This window comes from Epinephelus moara, chromosome 13, assembly GCF_006386435.1.
Source record: "Epinephelus moara isolate mb chromosome 13, YSFRI_EMoa_1.0, whole genome shotgun sequence".
Classification (NCBI taxonomy): domain Eukaryota; kingdom Metazoa; phylum Chordata; class Actinopteri; order Perciformes; family Serranidae; genus Epinephelus; species Epinephelus moara.
The window spans coordinates 34,499,224-34,525,434 of NC_065518.1; the positions used below are offsets into that span (position 1 = coordinate 34,499,224).

At 40.5% G+C, this 26,211-nt stretch overlaps 1 protein-coding gene across 1 annotated transcript in view; it reads right to left on the reverse strand.

The window, feature by feature from the left end:
• ryr2a (ryanodine receptor 2a (cardiac)) overlaps positions 1-26,211 on the reverse strand; it is a 255,585-nt gene that overhangs the window by 99,489 nt on the left and 129,885 nt on the right. Inside the window, exons 21-41 of the mRNA XM_050060332.1 lie at positions 25,662-25,766; positions 22,496-22,599; positions 22,160-22,243; positions 20,165-20,324; positions 18,410-18,557; positions 18,157-18,260; positions 16,978-17,082; positions 16,698-16,872; positions 16,086-16,294; positions 15,648-15,824; positions 11,333-11,478; positions 11,103-11,217; positions 10,666-10,826; positions 9,409-9,568; positions 8,848-8,934; positions 7,603-7,734; positions 6,823-6,917; positions 6,439-6,614; positions 3,806-4,458; positions 1,027-1,227; positions 505-610 (exon numbers count right to left, since the gene is read on the reverse strand). Coding sequence (XP_049916289.1) covers positions 505-610; positions 1,027-1,227; positions 3,806-4,458; positions 6,439-6,614; positions 6,823-6,917; positions 7,603-7,734; positions 8,848-8,934; positions 9,409-9,568; positions 10,666-10,826; positions 11,103-11,217; positions 11,333-11,478; positions 15,648-15,824; positions 16,086-16,294; positions 16,698-16,872; positions 16,978-17,082; positions 18,157-18,260; positions 18,410-18,557; positions 20,165-20,324; positions 22,160-22,243; positions 22,496-22,599; positions 25,662-25,766 — 3,403 coding nt within the window. The remainder of the gene's footprint in view (positions 1-504; positions 611-1,026; positions 1,228-3,805; positions 4,459-6,438; positions 6,615-6,822; positions 6,918-7,602; positions 7,735-8,847; positions 8,935-9,408; positions 9,569-10,665; positions 10,827-11,102; positions 11,218-11,332; positions 11,479-15,647; positions 15,825-16,085; positions 16,295-16,697; positions 16,873-16,977; positions 17,083-18,156; positions 18,261-18,409; positions 18,558-20,164; positions 20,325-22,159; positions 22,244-22,495; positions 22,600-25,661; positions 25,767-26,211) is intronic.

Below are 26,211 nucleotides of genomic sequence, written 5' to 3' on the forward strand. Positions count from 1 at the left end.
ACAACAAACTTAAATGCATGCGCCGCACAACAGTTTTCATTGTGGGCATAGCAGCACAGACATTCTCATTCCCATCAAATACCTATGCTTTGTCAGGCCCCCTCATTAGTGACTTAATTTTTTAAAGCAACTAATGCACTCAAGTGACTTTTTTGTTTCTTTTAGATTTTTTTTATTGGCTTTTTGCATTTATTTGATAGAACAGCTTACGACTGACAGGAAAGGGGGAGAGAGAGGGGAATGACATGCAGCAAAGGGCTACAGGTTGGAATCGATCCCAGGCCGCTGCAGTAGGGACACAGCTTTGGTACATGGGATGCCTGCTCTACCAGGTGAGCTAGTGGGTGCCCCATTAAGCTACTTATTAAACTAACAATTGAATTTTCCAATAAAGAAAATCAGAATGGGCCCAAATTGGATTTGGCAGGTCAGACTTTTAAAAAATCTGAATTATTTTAGTTAATGTTTGGTTAGCTGTGTAGGTGAAGCTGAAAAGTAGTTTACCACAGTGTCTCATTAGGTCCTCATGAAAGTCGAGCAGCTGTTCCCGGATGTATTCAGGACAGGGACAATCCTGCTTCTCATCCTTAAAGTTCAGCAGCATGTTGATCTGCAGAAACACATGCGGGTGTGACTGTGATACAATTCTTGCTCATTGAATGCTTGAACAACAAACGCTACAATTACATCACAGAAATCCAACATACATCTCTTCATAGATTTGGATGTTGGGAGCATGTTCCAACAAGTGTGTAGGAAAGATGCTATTTGACTTGGGGTCTACATTGCGTTTCAGTATTCATGTCTCCACCAACACTAGGAGCCAAAGCAACACAGAGTGGAAAGTTGTTGAGTCTGTTCCATGTAAAATGTCTTTAAAGTCTCAGCTTTCATTTCACTCGATTGTCCGCTGTTCTTGAATACACATTGTTATTCTCCAATCTGCCCCAGTCTCTTGTACAACCAGTTTCTCTGCATGGTTCTGTCCTCCAACCCAGACCCTCTCTCCTTCAGTGTTGTTCCTACCTGTTCCTGTGGAGGAGATCTAAACTCTTTGGTCTTCTTGGCAGTGAGGGCTGCAGACATATTCAGTGCCAGCATCACCTCATTGTAGCGGAACCGCTGGTTATCTTGGAGACAGGCCACAAAGTCATCAGAGAAGGCCACTACCGCCTCGATACGATGACGTACTTGGCAGTCACACAGGTACTGCAGCACGTGGCACATCTGCACACACACACACACACACACACACACACACACACACACACACAGATCACAAACATATGTTCGGTCAACTACATATTAACGATGGTAACAACTCTTTAAGATACATTGCATCCCTATGTCATCAAGCTTTGGTGTCACTGTCATTGCATGTCCTTACAGATTTAAAATTATTTGTAATTGCTCACCCTAAAGAGAAAATGTTGACATGCTACTTGGCTTCAAAGCAAGGACTATTGCAGGACAATTGTGCATCTAGCTGATATTTCAACATACACACACATGACACAGTTCATTTCACTGGGTGTCCACCCTTTGCAGGCTCACAAAAGGACAACCAATCGCATCTATCAAAAGAATGCATCATATCTAGCAAAGGGGTCAACCACACCTCTTCACTAAGGTCAAAGTTTCTGACCCTTCCTCCCTCAGAGTTCTTCTCAGAGCTTTCCTACATCACTCCTAAGCTTGGACTCCTTACTTGAAATTTTTAAGACAAGTTAGGAGCTCTTCAAGTTCTCTGAATGTTTGTGAATACATCCCAAGATGTACTGTGATTTTTGAGTTATTTGTTGTTTTCTGTAACTTTAAATGCTTTGCACAGTTCATCACATGTATGACTTAAAGGGAAGATTTGTCAACTTTGATGTGGATGTCCAGTCAGTTTTGATGGTAAATGTATTTAATTGAAGCAATAAATTCCTCAGTGTGTGCTTAATTGACTGTGAAAGCCAAGTTAACATCCTGCGCCGCCATTAGTTACAGCAGTGACATAGTTGGAAGCAGGAAGAACTACAGACTGGATTTCACCTCTGGGTAGCCAGGGGCCGTGCTCTCTAGATGATGCTTGTTCTCTTCACAAACTACCTTTGTTACCAACAGCAACAATGGGATCCCAAAATGTGTATGCAGAAGATGTTATGGCCAGTGGGGACTCTCCAGAACCTGAGCTGCCAAGAGAAAAAAACAACTGGTTGGGCCTTTGTTCAAATTGCCCTCAGATGCCAACAGAAACTGAATCATCATTCTGCTATATTGAATTTCAGCGTGGGCACATTTTTATTGAAAGCTTGTTGCCGACGCCAGGAGAGCCCCAAGAGAGCCTGTGTGTGCATTTTTATGCATAAAAAATTTGTTCCTCCCTTGAACAGAGGTGTTGGAAACCATCTTCAGGATCCCAATTATAAACTGCAAAAGACAACTAAGACCAGCAGGGCGAACAGGGCAGATGACAATGGAGTATTTTTGTCACTTAACGCAGCATATGTCCTATGTTGTTTTGCTATATTTGTGTGTTGTTTGGGCATCAGAAGCTAGGGCATTCATATTTGTGAACTTTTAAAAAAGGTGAAGTCTGCACACTGTTATAGCTCCTCAAATGTTTATTGTAAGGATCAACGTTTCGATCAATATAGATCTTTGTCTATGTTGATCGAAACGTTGATCCTTACAATAAACATTTGAGGAGCTATAACAGTGTGCGGACTTCACCTTTTTTAAAAGTCTGCTTGCTTGTTGGTCCTGCACCTGTGATACTTTGGATGTGCGTGCTCTACCCTACTTTGTATTCATATTTGTGAAAACATGAAACATGCTTCACACACATCAGCACAGAAGATCTATACAATCAGCACAGTTTCAAGGTGGACACCCACGATTAGTGCCACCAATTCAGTATCTGACCAAATGTTTTATGAACATTATGATGTCGGAGAAGTTGACCTTTGACCTTTTGGATATAAAATGTCATCACTTCATGTTATCCTATTAGACATTTGTGTGGAAATTTGTCATAATTAGCATATGAATTCTTGCGTTATGGCAAAAAAAAAAAACCTGTTTTGTGAGGTCACAGTGACCTCAACCTGAGACCTCCAAATTTGATTCAGTTTATCGCTGAGTCTAATTAAATGTTTGTGCCAAATTTGGAAAAATTCCCTCAAGGCCTTCTTGAGATATCGACTTCACCAAATGAGACAGAGGTAAGGTCACAGTAAGCCTGATCTTTGACCAACAAATTCTAATCAGTTGATTGTTGAGTCCAAGTAGATATTTGTGCCATATTTGAAGAAATTATCTTAGGGTGTTCTTGACATATTGCTTTCATGAGATTACAGCAGATGAGGTCACAGTATGCTTGACCATTGACCAACAAATTCTTATCAATTCATCCTTGACTCAAAGTGGATTTTGTGTCAAATTTTAAGAAATCCTCTCAAGGCATACTTGAGATATTGCGTTCCCAATAGTACGACAGACAAGGTTACAGAGACCTTTTACCTATGACCAGTTCATCCCTGAGTCCATTCGAGAATGGGACGGATTTATAAGCTGAAAACATAATGCCTCCAGCCACAGCTATCACTGGCACGGAGGACTAGTGAGACCACACAGTGAAAAAAAAAAAAACACGTTAGACTACAGTGAATTCTACAAATAATTTCTATCGTCAAACTTGTGGCTCGCTTTGACATTGAAAATGATTTTAAAAAAGCACTGTGTCACTAAATAAACCAGTAATCTGATATAATGAACAAATGTAGCAGCATCAACAAACTCAAGGTTTAATGAGCGTCACCTGGAGTTTTACAGGCTCTGGTAGCTTCATCTGTAACAATCCTTCTTTAGGCATATTCCTCCCTCCATCCTCTCCTCGTCCCTCAGTCTCCCCCTCCTTCACCACCTCCAGCTCCATGTGCGTGTCCTCCTGCCCTTCCCGTCTTTCAGAGAACACAGATGGTTCAATCAGTCTTAGGATGTTCTTTAGATCTCCACTTTGGAAAACTCCCATGATAAGCAGAGTGTAGAACAGCTTGATGAGGGGGACAAAGAGAAACTCAGTGCTGCCTCCTATTGGATCCCGTACGTGCATGCTTCCCTCCCGCACTGCCTCTGTTAGCATCTCAATGGTTTTCATTTTCAGTATATCTAAGGGGAATTCAGGGCTGTACTGGAAACAGTCTCCTGATCCGTTGTTGCCGTTATTGCGATATGATGGTCCGGTCCCACACACAAAACTTGGGGATGAGAAGTGCATTCTGGGTCTTAGGGAGGTGCTGAGGCCAATGCCTGGCAGGCCATGTTTCTTCTTCTCATCTGGAAACAGGGTGATGCTCTTGGTTTCTTCTGTCATGGGTACAATGTACTCATTGTTCATCATGAGACGAGCCGTGGTGTAGCTGCTCAGGTGGATGTCAATAAGGAGGTCATAGTAGCCTGCACGCAGCAAACCTGTGGATGAGGCAGAAACATAATTAAACATCAACATTCAACAAAAACATTTACCTTAAAACATTCTAATATCTATCTATCTATACGGAAATATATCTTTATCTACTACCAAGTATTGTGCGTGTACAGCAACCTCCAGGGCTGTAAAGTGAAGTCAATGCGGAGGTCCCAAAAAGTGAAATTCTTTAAATGGCCACTTACCGCCATTTCCAAAAGTCAGTCAATCTCCACAAACCCCCATGTTAAAATGCCCAACCTTACAGCAGAATTAAACATGTTTACAGCCTGTTGCAAAAAAAACAAACAAACAAACAAAACAAAAAAACAGTATTATTCCCTACAGCTAATTTTCCCATTCATGTCAACTGTTCACAGGTGAATTTTTATTTAATTCACTTGCTTAAATCTTATTAAGGCTTAAAGTTATGCACAAGGGCGTGGCCACTTTGAGTTACAGGTCTGTTAACAAGTCTCTACCATGGCAACAATATTGGTTATGTAATGTGACCATGAACTAACTCAAGGTTTTAAGTTTTAAGTTATTGTAATATTTTGGTCACCTAAAAAAGTCTAAAAATGCTAAACACAAACCAGTCCACAGAGTCCACAAACCAGTGGGTGACTTCACGGTGGCCAGTGGTCTACGTGTGTCTGTCAAAGCCTGATATATCTTTCTCCTCTTTGCCATAGAGTTCGACTTTCCTCCAAAAACTATTAAAAACACATCATTGAGCCACAATGTTGCACTAGTTCATTGGCATGAACACACATATTTTATTACATACAAGTACTCACTACAGCACCAAATGCTGATGAATCTGTGATTGAAAATAGTCCTGAACACACAATATATTTCCTCCTGTTTGAGCAACAATTGTTAAAATTACCGTGTTTAGCTGTTTAAGGAAATTATTGAGCCTTTAAATGGAATCATATATTCATAAGCCATTTTTAAAGATTCATGTCTTCAGTAAGAACCAATGGGCACGGTGCTGAGAGCCACAGACTGAATAGGGAAGTTGGTAAGTTTTGAGAACAGTTGAACACATTTCGGCTTGAGTCATGTGGGATTTGTTTACAATATAAAGTACAGAACAATGTGAACTTTATCCTTTAAGTATGTTTTCCTCTCATTTAAAGAGACTTTCTAGTGTTGTGTCTTTACATTGTAGAATTACCAAAAGGATCCGAATACTTCTTTCAGCTCTTCCTTCAACTGTGCCACACTACATTTGAGGTGTAAATCACAAGTTTCATCACAAAATGAGATCATATATTGATACTTTAGACATATTTGTTGATATCAAAAAGTCTACCATGATACAATTTCATTTCAGTTCAGTTCAGGGGCCTGTGATCAATATGAGACGATATCAGTAAATATCTTAATTGTCTTCTTCACGGCTGCTTGCAATCATCGGCCTGGCGCTAGGCTGTTAGCACTGATTGAATGTTTAGGAGAGAGGTGTGCTTGGATAAAATTGGTCCACTTTGCATCTATAATATTGGACCGTTGATTAGTGAATCGATATATTGATCCAGACAGATGTATTGTTACACCTCTACACTACATCATGCAATAATGATCCATAAGTGACTGAAATCTCAGTTTACTATAGCGTAAACCAGGGATATTCAACTTGCTTTGGCTGGGGGCCAATGTATGTATGTTAAAAGTACAAAAACAATTCAGTGTGAATTTATTTTTATTATGAATTAGAAAATGGTTTGGGGACCACCCGGCACTCTATCAAGCACCATATTTGTCCCACAAGTTGAGTATCATTAGAGTGTGAAATTTTTAGGGAATAGTAAATGAGTGAACGAAAGAGAGTGTTTGGAAAAAGTCTTGGTCTATCCCATGATAACACCTGTGACCTATGGGCAGGCCCTGAGTATTACCTGACCTCTACTTAATATTCTGGGACAGACTTTAATACATTACATGGATTTATTCTTTCTATATGCTGTGTGTGTTACCTGGCATGTACTTATTCTCTATAGCCTGCAGGAGCTGTGCTTCGTCTACGTGGGAGCAGAGGGCATGTGCCACCCGGTTGTTTCCCAGAGCACAGATTGCTGAATACAGTCTGAGGGTATGGTAGTGAAACTTCAATAAGCCTCTCTGTTCTGATAGCTCCAGGATATCCACCGACCTGGACAACAAACAGAAAGACACCACATGAGACACGAGAGCAGGAGAATGATAAGGTGTGTGTGTGTGTGTGTGTGTGTGTGTGTGTGTGTGTGTGTGTGTGTGTGTGTGTGTGTGTGTGTGTGTGTNTGTGTGTGTGTGTGTGTGTGTGTGTGTGTGTGTGTGTGTGTCTGTGTGTGTGTGAGTGTGTGTGGCTGTGGGTACTTCACTTGTTCTCCTCAGGTATGTGCAGAGACATAAACTGCAGAGGTTCGTTACACTGGACCAGCCAGCCGTGTCTGTCATTCACTCTGGATGCTGACACCTGAAAAAAAAAAAAAAATACCTGTTAGCACTTCTTAGACAGCATACACTACATTAAATGTTGCTTTCCACCCACTCTGTGGCAGTACACCCAGTATACTGCCCACACAGTATGGAACAGTCACTGCGCTGTCTATCAGAAAAGCATCAGGTGGGCTTGCACAGTAAACTGGAAGCCATCGAACTAGAATTTCCACCTTGTTGTATACAAAGTGTCATCACTTTATCCTTTTCGACATTTGTGTGAAATTTTGTCATACCTACCTCATGAATTCCTGAGTTAATACCAAAGACATGTTTTGTGAAGCCATAATAAACTTTGATCACCAACTTAAAATCCATTCATCCTTGAGTCCAAGTGCTAAATTTAAAGAAATTCCCCTGTGATGCTTCTGAGAAATTGCATTCACGAGAGAGTAAGTAAGATAAACTTCTTAGAAGAGACTCATGCTGCAAAATAATTTAGAATAGAAGATGGAAGTTGTCCCAATTATGACATATATGTATATATATATATGTATATGTGTGTGTGTATATATATATGTATACAATTATTGATTTACACATTCTGCTCAGAAGCCACTTGCATTTCTCTTTTATATCCCTAATGTCATCAGCCAGATCAAGACCACAAAGAAGCCAGAAAATGCAGACCTACTGTAAATAGGGAAGAATTGTTACTGTACCTTAAGAAAGTGGTTGGGGACACGACTCCATAATACAGGAGTGAGAAACTGGACATGTAGCCGTGGAGGACACTGAGGCACTGGGTTCTTCCTCTCACTCTTAAACAGACCAGCTGACAGAGGCATCACATTCTGACAGGAAACAGGCATATTACTACATACTACATCACACATGACAAAGCTGGACAGACCAAAGAGGTGGTCATATGGAGGCGGCACAAAGTGTCACTAAGCCGACATCAAACCAGAAAGATGTTGCAAATCCTAATAACAAATTAACAGGAGGATTTAACTAGAAATACCACTTTGCAGTTGTATGCCTCTGTAAACCAGTCAAGTTGCACTTACAGTTTACATCCACGTCTGTGAAAACATGGATGCTTCACATACATATCCCCCCCCGGCAGCACAATAGATCTATACAACCAGTGCAGTTTTAAGGTGGACACCCTAGATGTCACCAATTATGTATCTAACCAGATATTTCCCCTTCTGTTCCTGAGTTATGACGTTGAATAATGGCCAGAAGAGTGTTTTTGCAGAACATTATAATGTCACAGTGAGGTTGAGCTTTGACCTTTTGGATATAAATGTCATCACTGCATAATTTTACCCTATTAGACGTAGATTTGTGTGAAATTTTGTCATAATTATATCAATTCTTGAGTCACAGCACAGTGGTCACAGTGACCTTGACCTTTAATCACCAAATTCTAAACAATTCATTTTTCAGTCTAACTGGACTATTTTACCAAATTTGAGGAAACTCCCTCAAGGCTTTCTTGAGATATTGTGTTCACAAGAATGAAAAGAAAAAGAAAGAAAAAGAAAGAATGACAGATGCAAGGTCACTGTGACCTTTAACCACCAAAATCTTATCACTTCATTGTTGAATCCAAGTAGACATTTGTGCCAAATTGGAAGATTCCCTGAGGGCGTTCTTCAGATATTGCTTTCACAAGAATGGCACGGATGGCGTATGTACAGATGGATGGACAACCCAAAAACATAATGCTTCAGACCACGGCTATTGCCAGCACAGAGGCATAAAAACAAGTCTCAACAAGCAATTCTAATTTTGTTGTGTTTCTTGTGTATGTTTTTCTTAAAACTTTAGAATTTCAATACCTTTATTATGAAGCAGCAACACAACATCCAGGTAATGTGTCACTGAGATTAAAAGCTCCAAAAGCTGTATGGGTGTGTGTGTGTGTGTGTGTGTGTGTGTGTGTGTGTCCGTCTCACCTTAATACGCCCCAGTTCAAACTGGAAGACACTGGGGCTGGTGGCCTTGGCAAAGACTGCTGGGAACAGCTTAGTACTGGGCTCCACCTGCGGGAACGTGGAGGTGTTTAGCAAGTTACTTACGTCCAAGTGACATTTAGTAATCTAGCCTGCAAAATGCAAGATGTGTTCATAAAGAAGGTTAATGAAAATATAGGTGGTTACATCAGGAAACCAAAGAATGTTTCCCTTTTGTTTGAGTTTTTCTTAAAGGAGAACATAGCCATATGGTGACCAGAGCACATGTATGCTGTTGCTGTAGAAAAACAAAGGGGCAGTTTGGTTTCTGCTGGACTAAGACATATTGACTAAGATGGGAATATTGTTTCAATATAGCTAGTGCCAGGGTGTAGGAGTGAGAGGGACTAACCTGAGAAGCAAACAAAAAACAGGAAAACAAACACAAAGCAAGGCAGAAACGAAGGAGGCAACTTCTGGTTTAATAAAGCAAAATGAAAGAAATTAAGAAAATTAAACAGGAATAAAGGCCCAATCACCCGTAAAACAATATCAAAGATTTACCTGGTAGTATGTGCTGAGCTCTTTGCCGTTGGCTGTGAATGTCAGCAATCCATTTGTTGTGTCAACCAGACAGCCAATCTCTAAGCCGTTGTTGTTCCTCCCCTGACCAGGACTGCTGCTCTCTCCAGCCCACACCATGTAGCAATTACTGCGCTTTATACTGGAAAACACACACACACACACACACACACCATGTAACAGTTACTGCGCTTCATACTAGAAAACACACACAGAGACCATGTAACAGTTACTGAACTTTATACTGGAAAACACACACATGTAACAGTTACAGTGCTTTAAAGACCCTTTTACTGTAAAGTAAACAGTATGAGGGTTTTTGGTGGGCCTGGCTTCCCTGGAGGCAAAAACAATTCTCCACAGACATTAGCTAGCACTAGCCCAACAACAAATTATGTTGGCTTGTTCCAGACAATGGAGGAAGATGATGCAAGTGGTGCATTCTGAAATACTCACTCTGAGTGCCGGAGTGCACTCTGGCACAAACTGCACCGTTTATAAATTTGGAGCGCTGTCGGAATATATCATTCGGTTATCCAGAGCACTCTCATTTTAGTGTGGAGCATCAGACTGAATTTATGAATGCATCATATCAGGTCATTCACTCTCCGTGACCGCAAGTGTTACTTGAAAAGGTAAACACTGACCAATGGGACCAGACTGGTCGCCCATATGCTCTCACTCTTATCTGTGGATGGATGATTTGACAGAATTGGGATGGCTGGCTTTGTGATTGATTACTATGACAATCTTACAAAGGAGGATGACACTTCAACGGTTTCCTCCAATTTGTTTTGCTACCAAAGCTAACATTAGGTAATGCCCTAAGAAGTTAGCATCCAATATTCCTCGTAATACCTCCCAAATTTCTGATTAGGTGGACATGATAACCCCACACAAATTATTTTTGTTGACGGGCAGTGGCGGCTGGTATGCAATAAAATTTAAGTTTTGAGCCATGACTCCTTCTGTTCTGGTTCCCAGTAACACAACAAGACGGCATTTTGTCTTTGTAGCCCACAGCCCCGTGGTGCCAAGTTGTGTTTTGCCTCCAGCTAATAAAATGAGGCCATTGTACACCATGTAACAGTCACTGTGCTTTACACTAGAAAACACACACACACACACACACACACACACACACACACTACATATATATATATATTGTATGTGTGTGTGTGTGGGTGTGTGTGTGTGTGTTCTATGGGCAAGCAATGGGCTGGCTGCAACTCGACTAACCTCTCATGAACTTTGCCCTTCTCATCTCCCAGGGTAACAGTGACAGTTCGGACGTTGTGCAGCTCAAAGCCTGGGTCATACTGATGAAAGTCAGAGGTTACCCAGCCCACCCAAACACTGCTGGGCTCCTGACCAGGAAAGATCCGCACAGAATAGTAGTGCTGTACAAAAAGAAGGGTGCAATCTTTCGTCACAACACCTGTATTATGAAACACTAATTCAATGTATGTAATTAAGACCCCTTGGGTAAACACCTCTCTCAGGTACAGGGAATAAACATAATTTGCCAAAATATTATTTTATTAATTCCCAAATCATCTTGTGCATTTTTAGTGTTACGTGCGCTCTTAGAGTGGGGAGCTACTTGCCATCAGTAACATGTACATTACATCACGTGAGTTTTTTGTAATTTTTATTTTGTGTATCTATTATCTTACAGTAGAAGCTTGCATGAGGAATTCATATTCATCTCTGTCATCAGCCATCACTTCCTCTGACACGCGAGCAGATGATGGACAGCTGTTATCTGGCTTGTTTCTCTTTAACATGAACCTGGTGGATTAGATGGTTGATTAAGCCACATCAAGTTCAAAAAACACAATACACAATGACAAAAAGGTACAAAATACTAAAGTGCAAAAGCTGCGTTGAGAAATCAGAGGGTTACCGTTGCTTGAGCTTGGAGGGCTTCTCCTGGTTATAATCTTTGTGGTTGTTGAATTCATCTCTCTCAGGTCCATTGGGACCATTGTGACCGTGAGAAGACTTCATCAGGACCTCAAAGTCTGACACAGTTTCAAAGTCCTCCAGCTCCTGCTAGAAACAGACAGTGAACACACCACACATATTTTCAATCATAAACACAACCGTACAGTTAACACCTTCAGCTGAATGTGAGCGGTAAATGGTGATGTGGAGAGGTTCCCAATTGTTGTGAATTGCAGAGATATATGAAATCAGCAAACTTGTTGACTGCTGGTGTCATTTTAGCTGTCACCTAAAGGTTTAAAGATATATAGTTAAAAACGGTGCTCCAACCTATGGGATATTTCTGTTGTGCTTATTTCATGTACTGTTGCATTGCTGGGTCTTTGATAAACCAAATCTATCTATCAACAGTCATAAAACATTATCGATGTGACTTATAGTGAATTACAAGTGACAAGTGTCAATGTTCTGGCTAGTTACACTAGAGGTTGATTGATGGGGCTTCTAATGCATTATGAACATCTCTACACATTAATCAATAATCAACTGTTGCAAGGACTCATAATATGTAATAATAGTCCATGCAGTATCATAAGTTATCACTGTACGTGTTAAGTGAAGTGAAGATGCACCTATAATAACGCATGCCTCATCTTAACATTTCATTGTTGGTGGTAAAGTGTAATGCATTTTCATGCATAAAGAATTAATGCTGCATAATAACCGATTAATGCCTACCATATATTGGGATAGTTTTAAAAGACTTTTGAAAAAACTTTAAAGTCTGGCACTTCTCACAATTGAAGACAATTTGTCGTAAGTTAGCAAGCTTCTAGTCACAGAATCAGATTTTGCAAAGACTGGGCATCCTGCAGGGTCACTATTTCCAAGATTGCCAACTTACAAATGGAATAAAGTGGAGAGAAACTGTTGCAGCCCTCAAAATCCCCAGTAAGGATGCCATATGCTGTAACTAGCTAGCAAGCTAACCACTGTTCCCATCCCAAACAGGGTTACTTCTTAGCTAACTTCTTAGCAACTGGAATGCGTGCTATTAGTCCATGACCTAACTGTACATTTCAGCTAAAGACGTCTAGCCATATCCATCTATATCTCTACATAGTTATATGATAACGTGTGATTTTTGAAGCTAGCAGTCTACTAGCAAACATTCCAGTAGCTAATGCTAGCTTACAAGTAGCCCCTACAGCGGTTCGCTAGCTAGCTATAACATACTTACCAGGGATTTTGAGAGCTGTCCACTTTCTTCCTTCTTCACGCTTTCATGGTACAAATGGGAGGACATTTCAAAGAGGCAGTCTTGTTCACTCCACAGCTCCTTCTTTTCCACAGTAACTTTACATGTCACAATTCACAGTTAAAAACAGGACTCACATTCAGTACGTCAGGCAGGCAGGTAAAATCAACAAAAAGAGAGCTTTAATGAAATAAAACTGATACCAGACAAAGACAAAAACAGGCAGGCAACAAAACGAGAGAGACAGCAGGACCATAAACAAACCTGTACTGGAACAAGGAACACAAAGAGGGAATTCAACAAGGGACCAACACAGACAGACTGACAAAAGAAAAAGGGAGCACAAGGGCTAAATTTATAAGGAGAGCAGAGATATAACGAGGGACAGGTGATAGCAGGGTTGATGATTAACAGGTAAAACAAATCAGGACCTGGCAGACAATAATCACAAAGGCAGAGGCAGGAAGTAAAACCAGACACTACACATGAGGAATGAAGCTACAAAATAAAACAGGAGGTCAAACATGAATGAACAACACCAAAACACAACAAACAGAAACTCAAAACCCAGAAAACAAAGATAAATGACTACCAACAAAAACTACAAACAAAAACCCCGGACCGTGACAGTTCAAGAGAAATGTGGCTAAATCATAGACTGTATCCACCTTGATCCTGAGGGCGCTACTGTAGAAATGATTACGGGTGAAACTTCTGGCAAGATAATGTCCGTCACACCCATAAATCATGCAAGATATCATGATGGCACTTCAACCAAAGTAAAAAAAACACATGACAGTACAGTTGTATCAGCCAGTCGCAGTTCAGTAGGACAGGACATGCTTGGGAAACTGACTGTACGTGACTTTGTCTATTTTCTTGTACTGTTGAAAAGGAGGAGAAAGAAGTTGTACAAGGCTGCCTCTTTGACCTGTCCTCCCATTTGTACAACGATAGCATTGGGAAGGAAAGAACTGGACAGAAATTGCTGCAGCCCTCAAAATCCCCAGTATTTGCTAGTAGTATACCAGCTAAACGTATGTTTCAGCTGAAGACTGCTAGCTTAAAAATAATAATTTATGAGGTAAGCTTACAATCTTCAGCTGAAATGTATAGTTAGCTCGTGGACTAATAGCAAACTTCCCAGTAGCTAATGTTAGCTCACAAGAAGCACTGTTTGGGATGGGACAGTGTTAGCGAGATAGTTATAACATAACAGTTACCCACTGGAGATTACAAAGGCCAACAACAATTTCTGTCCTATTTTTTCCTTTTTGAAGCTAGCAATCCTGCCAGTAGTGATCCTGAAAGATCCCCAATCTTTGCAAAGTCTTGTTCTGTGACTAAATACTTATGACTTATGACACATTGTCTTTAGATGTCAGATGGTTTACAAGTATAAGCAGGGTTGCCAACTTTTCAAAAAACCTTGGCGTGAGATTCAGCAGGGCCGACCACAATTTTGTTGTTTAAGCCAACACATAAAATTTTTGTTTGTCAACTGATTTGGTAGATCCTGATCCCCCGCATCCTAACAGATTTTTGGGGCCCCTGCTGGAGATGGATAGGGCCTAATATCTTACATACAAATACCATACAGAGAGAGACAATGGTGGTATAGTGGGGGTCTGGTGGTCCTCCCCCAGAAAATTTTGGATGGGGTAGATGTGATATCCTGCATTATGGTGGGTTTAGAGGTAGCATTCTGGAGATGGGCATTCATTCAAAGCCACTCTGACTTGCAGGGCCTTCACAAGTGAACCTGCATTCAGCTCAGAGTGACTGCACAAGTGAAAACCACAAACTAGGACTTGCCTATGTGGCATATAGTCTATTACTTTGTAGACACAAGACCCATTTTGGATTTAAAGCAAAAATCATGGTTGAAATGGTTGAATATATTTTGATTACGATCTAAATAAAATATTATTTTGGGAATAATAATATATTTTGTGTATTATTGTAGTCTAAAGAGCATTTCATGATATATTTCTAGACTATGCAAGTCTAAGAGTGCCTAGACCTAGGCCATTTCATTTCAGTTTTGACATTTACAAGTCTTTTCAAAGTATTTAATGCATAGTAGGCATGAATAACTTATGATGCACCACAGATTCTTTTAAGTGCATGAAAATGCATTACACCTTATTTACCAGGCCAACAAAGAAACATCATAATGAAGCATGCAGGATTACAGATGCAATGTACTTCACCTACTTGTATTTACTTATAATACTGCATGGACTATTATAGCATACTATAAAGCCTTGATTGTTTAGGTGAGTATAGGTATTCATAATGCATCATAAGCCCCATCAGTCAACTTTTAGTTAATGACTAGTCAAGAGCATCCATTACACACTTGAAATTGCTTGAATTTACTGTCACATCTACAATGTTTTATGACTGTTGATATAGAGCATTAGTAAGCCTAATGTATGTTAATAGCCATAGTGCAGCCATAAAGCAATATGAATGCATTATATTTCACCATGAATGCCCTCATAATGTACTATAGATGAGTTCTTCATTAATAGTGTTAGTGATTTTTTTTCTCCAATTTACTTTACATGCTAACTGATTGAGGCAGTGGTAGATTAGCACCTCCCATGATCTGCAAAATAAAATAAAGTTTTCTGAGTGGAAACTGGTGACTTTACCAGAAAGAGCTATCTGACTGCAAGGTAAAGCAATGAAAATATTTAACTATGATGTAAACTTAAACTGACTGACTTTTAAGTGGCTAAAAACTAGCCAATTGAGACAGCGTTTGCTCAGTGCTGTTTCATTTTATGTACTGGACATGGGGGGTTTCTACCCAATTGTAAAAACAAAACAAACAAAAAAAACACTTTGTGATTCAGTCTATACAATGAATTTCACTGGGGCAGTGGAGGAAACAGATGAATTGTATTTAGGACTTGTTTTAGACACAAAGTATCTGTCTGTCAATGTCAACATATATACACACACACACATATATGAGTACATGTCAGTGTGTTTGTGACACTGTTACCCTCTTTGGTGAGAAGAGGCCATCATTCGTTGGGGATCTGGAGAAGGATTCTGCACACTCTATGGGCATGCTCAGTCTGTAGAAAGTAATGTCAGTGTAACTGTTCTGTGAGCCAAATGACCTCTGGGTGACCTTTAGGCAAGGACATGACTCCACTGTCCCATCTATCCTTGTCACCTAAGAACAGAGGAAAAAATAAAACAACATTAGTTTTGTCTGTACTCTCATTTTTCAGCAGTCTATTGAACAGTTTTGGAGGAAAAAGCATACAAGACAAAAACATATTTAGAAATGTCTTACAATGTGTCTGAAGGGATTGCATGTCAGTCCATGTCTCAGGTCAATGCCATCTGAAATTCTACCAAAAAAAACCCAGCAGATTCTACCAGGTGCTAGCTAAATGGGATGTGAGGGTGTACCACAGATGACTCCCCTCACCTCTATGTGCTGGTGGTTGGGTGGTACAGGAACAAACTGAGGAAGCCTCTTGCTGAGCCACATGGTGACGTCTCGGTTCATATTGACAGCAAACGGTTCGTAGCCTTCCTGCAGGCCACAGATGGTGAAGTACTTCAGGGTGCTCACGTCTTTACCGAAGTTCATTCTTCCCACTTGACACGAACCAAGACTGCACACTGGGATAAAACCTGGAGACCAACAGAAAAAATCAAATACTAAGATGACGCTTTTTGTGCATTACTACCTGTGACACTATGTATAGAGGAACCTTTTAATGGATCATTTGTGCAACTCAGTATTCACCTAATCAATTGAGAAATTGATATATCCAGAAATATCCTCTGAGATATCCTCTGAGGTTGGGAGGTTGTCAGCTGGTGTGAAGATACATACTAAGCTTCAACACTTACAATAACAAGCACATAGTGACCTGTTTCTATAATTGACATTTGCCTTGTTTTAAAGGGTTTTTAAAAGAAGCAGAGGAAGAGGTTCCAACTGTTCTTCAGTATGATGGGGATCATTATTAGTCAAGGCTACAAAGCAGTGCAGTGTTAAAGTTGTGTGTGTCGTCAACAACGCAGCACTGACCTTCACCCACTTCAAAGTCCTTGAAGGCCAGCTCAGATCCAGAGTCATCCAGCAGCACTTCTCCATTAAGTGTGAACATCATGGTGTGTTCGTTAAGATCCACCATGCAACCCACCACGTCCCCTGTCTGCCAGGCACGCCCAAAATGCTCATTACCCTGGTGCCAACGCTGGACCTAAAAATAACGTTTAAAAAAATCCAATTTATGACTAATTTGGACCACTGCAGTGCCAAGAAACTGAACAAATGGAGTGTGTACAGCACAGGAAAACCCAGCCACCTTGAAACCATCAAAGACAAAGGCCTGGTCATCAGATCCCAGCTCCTGGTCTGGGAGGCATCCGGGCCTGGCCCAGCCCACCCTCATCTCTCCTGCTGTTAATACCTGGAAGAGAAGCATGAATGGGGTAATATCAAGTTTAGGAACAGTAAAACAACAGTAAAAGCTTGGTGTGAGAGCAATAGCCACACCCTGTAGTCTGTTGGTCTTTTGTCATATTTGACACTAAACAAGATATATTGTCTTTGTGACCAAGAAACAAGTGAGAAATAGTAACAACATTTGAGGAAAGGTTTTAATCACCGATCCATGCCATAGTACTAACCAGTACACTTAAGATCAAAATAGGGCATTGTGAAGGGTCTTAGGTTAAGCCAAATACTTTGTCACATCCTAATACTTAACATCATAACATACAGTACTGTTCAAAGTTTGGAATCACTTGCTATGCTGATGTTTTTCTTTTTTCCTTTAGAAATAGCTCTTTTAACAGATACAATTGTGTAATCAAACGCCAAATTTAAAAAGTACATTTAAAATAGTTTTACCCCCCAAAAAGAAGAATTAAATAATTCAAATAATGATTTAGTTGATGTTCCCTCAGGATTGTATGATAGGGGAAAATACTGCCCAAATACCCTTCAATTTTGAATTTGTTTGCTAGTCCAGAAAAGCACAAGTGACCCTGGGTATTTTTGTGAGCCCATTTTTCTTTGGGCCCTCTGCAGTCTACTTAGTTTTTGGAATGAATAAGTTCAAGCTGTGAATTGCCAGTCTGTAGTATGTTCAGTTGATATTCTAATAGTGCTAAGCCAAGACTAACCTTTTTATTTTGAAGTTTGAAGAAGAGCTTTGTTAAAGCAACACCTTGCGTGTTAATTCCAGCTTGCTGTAGGCATTATTGCGCACTTGACACTGACACAGGAACCTCTTCCTATTCAAATCTACACACATTTTGATGCTAAGCTTCCAGAACCCTTCATACAAATAACATTCATTTGTAGGGAGGACTTTCTACAACCTAAAAGCACAAAAGACCACTCAGAAATGTAGAATGTTCCTCTCTTCAGCCATCTCTCTGAACCCAGTCAGGCTTTCTGGCAGGAGATTCCAAACTTTTTAACGGTAATGTATATTTCAGAGCAATACTACCATAGCTCTGATCATCCATCTTCTTACCTCCAGCTCGAAGTACCACTTTCCTGCATTAACACAGTAGGTTTTTTCTGCTCTGAAAATACGGAACCTCTCAGCAGATACGTTGTTGTGGTCAGATTGAGCTGCTGGATAAAAAGAAGGTGGGGGGGGTGTAGACGATGTAATCAGCAATCTCATGGGTACATTATCACTCAAAGAGTAAAATATACAAATACCCCTAAAAATGAATGAAAACTCATAGAATGAAGCCTTTCAATAAAGGCATGTATTGTACCGTGGTCCTGGTCAGGAGCCTCCAGGTTGTATCCATATCCAAGCAAAGTCCTAACAGCCTCTCTCAGACTGTCTTTGTTGGACTTCTTGGTTCTCTCATCCAGCAGGATATAGGGGACCAGACGAGGGTTTCTACGATTCTTCACATCCTAAAGGGAGACAAAGGCCAGGAGAATATAAAGTCAATAACCAATTACTTAAGGAAAGCAGTGCTGGGTGGGGAAAGTGAAACAATAGTGCTTACCCCTCCCTTATTACCATCACTGAGCTGCCTATGGGCAAGACAAGTTAATCCCTTAAAGATGTAACGGAGCAGCAAACAAACTGCAAGACATCAGCTTGCTTAGGGTATGGAGATCACCACTGGTTCTAGTCAGCCAACTGGATGAACTGGGTAAAGCATTTTATCGTTAGTGTTCCACATCCACAAGCCACTCAGAGTGGTGTTTTAGTATTAAAGTTGATCTTGGTCTCGAGACCACCTTTTGAACCTTTCAGTCTTATCTTGGAATCAACTGCATTTTTACTTGGTCTTGTTTTGATCTCAGACAGAGAGGACTCTGGATTTTATTTCAAGCCTGGACAAGACCACAACTGTGGGGATATTATTAAATTCCCTCTGCATCGTTTGATTTAATTGTTAAGATCATGACTGCTTCAGATGCAACAAATAACTTGACTCATTTCTGGTTTTTAATTTTTGTTACTGTTAAGGGCTCTCCTCTTCCCACATACTCCAAGAAAGTGAATGCAGGACAAAGGAGAAAAAGCTGTGGCTGTCTGGGAGGAGATGTTAGCCACATCTTTGGCAATTTTTTTTTTTTTGCTTGGCTCAATTTGAGAAGTGTCTATGGTTTGCATGTTGCCCATTTTATCTTGTTAAATGCAATACGGGACGAACTGGTCTGGACTTGGTCTCAACTTGGTCTCAACCTGCCTTGGTCTTGATCTTAACTTAGTCTCAACTCCTCAAAGTCTTGGTCTTGTCTCAGTGTTGACACGCTGAGAGTATTATCAAATGGGGATATTGCCTCTGAAAGAAAAAAAGCAACCTATGTATATTCTGGGCTACCTGTTTAAAGATGCAGCTGTCAGTGTCATCTTACAACTGATATGCCTTTTTGTTGCTACTGTTTTTTCCCCCACTTAGTTTAACATAGTGCACCTCAGTTTGACTTTTCAGGCTCAGGGTTCCTCCCTACTAAGATGGCATAGCTCATTCCTAAAAGAGGAGGGCGTATTTTCAAACTGTGCTGGACTTTTCCAAACATCTGCCCACCGCAACTTTAATGTTGTTACAGGTTGAGGTGAAGCTGATTTTAGGTGCTTTATAAACTGCTGAGTCATATAGTCCAAAACATTGCATCACTTATCAAAATGTTGTGTCAAAAATGTAGTGGAGTAAAAAGTACAATATTTCCCTATAAAATAAAGTTGAGTATAAAAGCAAGAGACACAAGCAACTAAATGTGGTACTTGGTCTCGGGTAGACATACTTAGCTACATTTCACTACTGCAAGTAAGTCTTTAGACTTTACTCCTTTATGGTCTTCAGACTTGACTCAAACTCAGTCATAATGAATGATGAACTGTGCGATCTGTCATTGACCTTATGAATTAACACAACAACAACACTAACACACAGGACAGCTAGGGATTTATTGACAGTAGCAAAGGAGACCACATTGCTCCCTGTCAACACATTAAAAAACCCACACACAGAGCCAAGTATTTAATATGCATCACAGTCTCCTACCTGTTGGATGCCATAGGTCCAGCCCTGGCGGATGCGATCTCTTGCCCAGACGTTGTGTGCATTCTCAGCCAGTTTGTCCACCATGGCCTCCTGGGTGGAGGTCAGTTTGATGTGACTCAGGTCCAAAGGAGCAGGTTTATAACCACCGGACAACTCATAGCTGCACAGACAGATGTGAATCACTGAATTGTTAGCTAGCCAGCTGCTCAATAACCTTCATGTATTCATGTGTAAGAGCTCTTCAAGACCATTTTTTCCGGTTTCTGCCTTATTCATCACCTTATAAAATGTCCCTTGTCTCAATCATCTTATTACTACATCATGTAAGTATTATTCCGCATCCTGTGCATTATTTACAGTTGCATGCAAAAATTTGGGCACCTCTGTTCAAAATTTTGTTTACTGTAAGTAGTTAACTGAGTAGAGGATAAATTGATTTCCAAAAGGCATAAAATTAGAGATGACACATTTCATCATCTTTTGCTTTGCTTCATCTAATCTTTTTTAGTTTCAAAACAACAAAAAAGGAAAAGGGCATGAAGCATGGTCAGTATTTAGTAGCACCCCCTTTGGCAAGTATCACAGGTTTTATTGCTTTTTGTAACCAGCTATGAGTCTTTCAATTCTTGTTTGGGGGATTTTTGCCCATTCTTCCGGCAAAAGGCTTCTAGTTCTGTGAGATTCTTGGGCCGTCTTGCATGTCCTGTTGTAGAAGCCATCCTCTATTCATCTTCAGTATTTTTACAGATGCTGTGATGTTTGCTTTCAGAATTTGCTGAAATTTAACTGAATCCATTCTTCCCTCTACCCATGAAATGTTTCCTGTGCCACTGGCTGCAACACAAGCCCAAAGCATGATCGATCCACCCCCATGTTTAACAGTTGGACAGGTTCTTTTTATGAAATTATACACCCTTTTTCTCTCCAAACACACCTTCCCTCATTGCCTTTAAAAGGTTCGTTTTTAACTTAATCAGTCCAAAGGACCTGTGTCCAAACAACATCAAGCTTGTTTTGATGTTCCTTTGCAAACTTCTGACGCTGAGTTTTGTGGTGAGGACACAGGAAAGGTTTTCCTCTGATAACTCTTCCATGAAGGTCATATTTGTACAGGTGTCACTGCACAGTAGAACAGTGCACCACCACTCCAGAGTCTGCTAAATCTTCCTGCAGGTCTTTTGCAGTCAAACAGCGTTTTGATTAGCCTCTCTAACAACCCTACGAGCAGCTGTCACTGAAAGGTACTTGGTCTTCCAGATCTCAACTTGACCTCCACAGTTCCTGTTTACTGCCATTTCTTAATTACATTACANTCCTGCAGGTCTTTTGCAGTCAAACAGCGTTTTGATTTGCCTTTCTAACAATCCTATGAGCAGCTGTCACGGAAAGTCAACTTGGTCTTCCAGATCTCAACTTGACCTCCACAGTTCCTGTTTACTGCCATTTCTTAATTACATTACAAACTGAAGAAACAGCTACCTGAAAACACTTTGCTATCTTCTTATAGTCTTCTCCTGCTTTGGGCATCAGTTATTTTAGTTTTCAGAGTGCTAGGCAGCTGTTTAGAGGAGCCTATGGCTGCTGATTGATGGGACAGGGTTTCAGGAGTCAGAATATGTATAAAGCTCTGAAATTTGCATCACCTGGCCTTTCCTAATGATGATTGTGAAGCCAGAGTTCTAACAATCTAATGAAGGTCTGAGACCCTGGTAAAAGTTGTCTGAGAGCTCAAATGTCAAAGTGGTTCAAATGTGCCCAAACTTTTGCATGGTGCTCCTTTCCTTTATTGACTCTAAAATTGTACATAACAAAAATAATACACTGATCTTGCTTACAATGTTGAAAATATATTCTATTTCTAACTTCATGCCTTTTGCAGATATGTTCATCTTCCACGTACTTAACTACTCACAGTAAATGGCATTTTGACCATGGGTGCCCAAACTTTTGCACGCCACTCTATTTTTTATAATAATGATGGTTGAGGTGACTTACGTTGGTGACAGTTTCATGCTCTTGACTTTCTCTACAGCATGTTCATCTGCTAGGCCAACATGGCAGCCTAAGGCCAGGAGAGTTCTGCAACACACACACAAACACAAATGACCAAACATGCAATCTATTGTTCAGGTGTGTGATATTGACCCAAACATGTTATCATCACCCATACTCCTACATACTACATGGAGACTTACTTGGTGAGTTTACTGCCTTGTCAACAGAAAGAATCTTTCGGTCATGTACAGTATGAACACAGGGCTTAATAGTGTCACAGATAAATATTTGATCTAAATGCCATTTAATATGTTGCTCACTGCGCTAAAGCATTACTTGAGAGTCTCCAGAGACATCTGTAAGTTGTAGCTTCGTTCTTGTTCAGGAAGCTTGGAGAACTCCACCAGACAGGGGTGTTGCCGCTTGTTATCATCTCGCACCTGAAACACACATAGACGCACGTATAAAAAGCAAAGGTTAGAACAGTTATAGAGCCTGTTGCTTGGCCCCCTTTAATCTCAGGACACAGAACAATGGGACACTTGGATGCATGTAGTTAAACAACTGGAGTTACATCCACATAGTGCTCCACTCTCTTCAAGATTTCAGCACTGACTGCTTGGGATGTGTTGTGTAGTGTCTGAACTTATTGTGAGAAGTACCAGGCCCAGCATCTGACTGGGCAACAAGTGAGAACCCTTCTGGGGCTGTGGCTGTGCTGGTGTATCAGTCTGAGCCAGACAGCAGCAGCTGCACTGAGCACTGAGTGAGCCACAGAGTTGGATATGACTGACTGCCTGGATCTGGTGTAGATGTGACTGCAGAGCCTGGAGAATTCTGGATTTAATGGAAGATGTAATGACCTTGAGTTGGAGGGCTGAAGCTCTGCCAGATAAGCATGCAACCTCAGCCTGTTGGGAAGGTGTCGCTTAACACATGTGGTGGTGGATAATGAAAATTAACTGAATCTCACAGAGGCAACTGTGACAATTCTAAAAGGTGATGTCGCCCAATGTCAGGATTTGAGAGGCTCCTCCTCATGAGCTATTACTGCTGCTTTGGTGATAAACACGTCAAATAAGCTGGACTAGTCTGCTATAAAGTCATGGACTGGTGAGCAAGCGACTCAAGCGGGTGTGTTTGGTCCATTTAATGCAGTTCATATCCCATTACAACATGTCTTCTTTTCCTTTTAAGTATGTCATCATTACATGGTGTTAGAAAGGATAGTCTTTTGTATTATGTTATTTAGGCTTGGTGATATATGACAAGGGGCGGCATGGTGGTGTGGTGGTTAGCACTGTCGCCTCACAGCAAGAGGGTTCCTGGTTTGATCCCGGGTGTGGGAGGCCCTCTGTGGAGTTTGCATGTTCTCCCCGTGTCAGCGTGGGTTTTTTCCGGGTACTCCGGCTTCCTCCCACAGTCCAGAGACATGGAGACTGGGGATAGGTTAATTGGTGACTCTAAATTGTCTGTAGGTGTGAATGTGAGTGTGAATGGTTGTCTGTCTCTACATGTCAGCCCTGTCTGGTGACCTGTCCAAGGTGTACCCCGCAACCCTCAAGAGGATAAGCAGTTAGAAAATGGATGGATGGATATATAACAAAGATCAAATGCAAGACTTGTTTTTCGCTCCCATTTTTCAAAGGTTGGAGTTAAAGATGCAAGACTTTTGATGCACTATATAGATATATTTCTCTCAAATTCTGAAAAAAAAAGGTGTTAAATTCAGTGTTAGTGAGCACTTCTCCTTTTTCAAGATAATCCATCCACCTGAGTTAGTGAGCACTTCTCCTTTTTCAAGATAATCCATCCACCTGACAAGGGTGGCATATCAACATGCTGAATAAAAAACATCATTAGTACACAGGTGTGTCTTGAGATGGTTAGTAATTCTTAGATCGTTCACTTGAACCTGTGGAAAATGGGAGCAAAAACAAAAGTTTCTGTTTAAATTTTTGTTCAGTATATTTTGAGGCAATTAATAATTGTACAGTGTTGTATTAGGAAGGCCAACCCCTTTTGCACTGTCTTATATATTGATATAGTTTTATTTTAAGGCAGTTATAGTCTACTGCAGTGCTGTCGTGATTCTCCTATTGAACTTGTTTTGTGCTGATATATGGGAACATGTAAGGTTTAACATTATATTATTGTTACATTGCAAGTACCTATGTGATAGTGCTTCTCAGGTTATGTTGCAGAGTAACACAAAAGTCATGTAACGAGTAGTAACAAATTATTTTCTACAGGGAGAAAAAGCAAAGTAAAGTGTTACTTTTTTAAAGTAACAAGTACTGTACTTTTTTGAGTTACAATAACAACGCTGGTTGTCACAGACAGCTCTGTTATCCCATTCAGACATGACAGCACATTTAGGAACAAGATGCATTTGGCACCTGTTGTGATGTTACTGCTGGAAAACAGTAAGGTTGGATTGACAGATGTCCCAACCTATTTTTCTGTCGAGGCCCTCATTTTTATTAATTAATAAAATCAAATATAGGCACAGCCTGTCCCAGCTGAGAGACAGACAACCATCCACACTCACATTCACACCTATAGCCAATTTAGAGTCACCAGTGAACCTAGCCTGCATGTCTTTGGACGGTGGGAGAAAGCTGGAGTACCCGAAGAAAACCTACACTGACACGGGGTAGAACATGCACAACTCCACACACGGGAGGGGCCCCACCCCCGGTTCAAACCAGGAACCCTCTTGTTGTGAGGCGACAATGCAAACCACTGCATCCCTGTACCACCAGACCTTTATTTTAATGAATCCTAATTTCAAATCCATTTTATCTGCATTTTAATCATGTTAGAAAAATAATTATGTTGAGTTCTTTGAAAGGCACCGAAGCACTGAATGACAGGATGTTAAGTTGGACTTGTTAAGTCTTATTTGCTCACAAGCTGTATGTAAAGTGCTTAGCTTGATATTCATTTAGTCATCCACAAAGTTAGCATAAAAGTTTAAAATACAAGGAAAGAGACAGTGGGTCTGATTATTCCTGTGGCTGAACAAACTGCTTTTTTCTTTTTACTTCTTTAGCGGGCACGGTGAACAGGAAAAAGGATTTATATAGACTGATCGGACATGAGAGGAATCTCACTAATTAGCTCAATCACATTTTTCATTGTTTAACTTATCTTTTTTTCTTTGAGCATAGGATTACACTCTCATGAGCAAGTTAAAACAGCTCTTAATTAGTGGAACAAGACACGCATTTAATTTCTCTCTCTGCATGTTCAACCTCTTGCAGCTTTTACATTAATCTGATGGCATTCAGTTCAGAGTTGTGCGTTGAAAGTGACCCGAAAATGTTACAAGTCCGACCCGCCAAACTGTGATGACTTTTACATATAAGCATTTGGGGCGCTTATTCAAACAGAGGAACATGTTAAATTGCCATCAGATCAATGTTAAGCAGAACGTGCCTGAAAGGGGCTTAGAATCAATGTTTTATACACAGTATTGATCTGTTTGTCTGATACTCACCACACCGTAGGTCCAGCCCAATTCTATCTTGTTCATCACCCACAGTTCATGGATGTTTTCTGCAAGCTTCTCCCTGATCCTCTCCAAATGAGGTGGCAGCACAATCTACACACACAGAGAAAAACAAGCTATGTAATCATTTTGGACATCGCTCTCCTGTTGCTTCAGTCTGGCTCTGCTCTGTTTGGTTTGATTGACAGAAAACACAATATCATGAACACCGGCATGGAAAAAACATTAATTGGGTACAATCCGCACTAAAACAGATTCTGGAAAGGATACTGGAAGAAAACTGCCATTTCTTAAATTACATTGCAACCTGATGAAACAGCTACCTGAAAACACCTTGCTGTCTTCTTATAGCCTTCTCCTGCTTTGTGGGCATCAGTTATTTTAGTTTTCAGAGTGCTAGGCAGCTGTTTAAAGGAGCTCATGGCTGCTGATTGATGGGACAAGGTTTCAAGAGTCAGTATGTATAAAGCTTTTCAATTTGCATCACCTGGCCTTTCCTAAAGATGATTGTGAACAAGCCAGGGCCCTAACAAGCTAA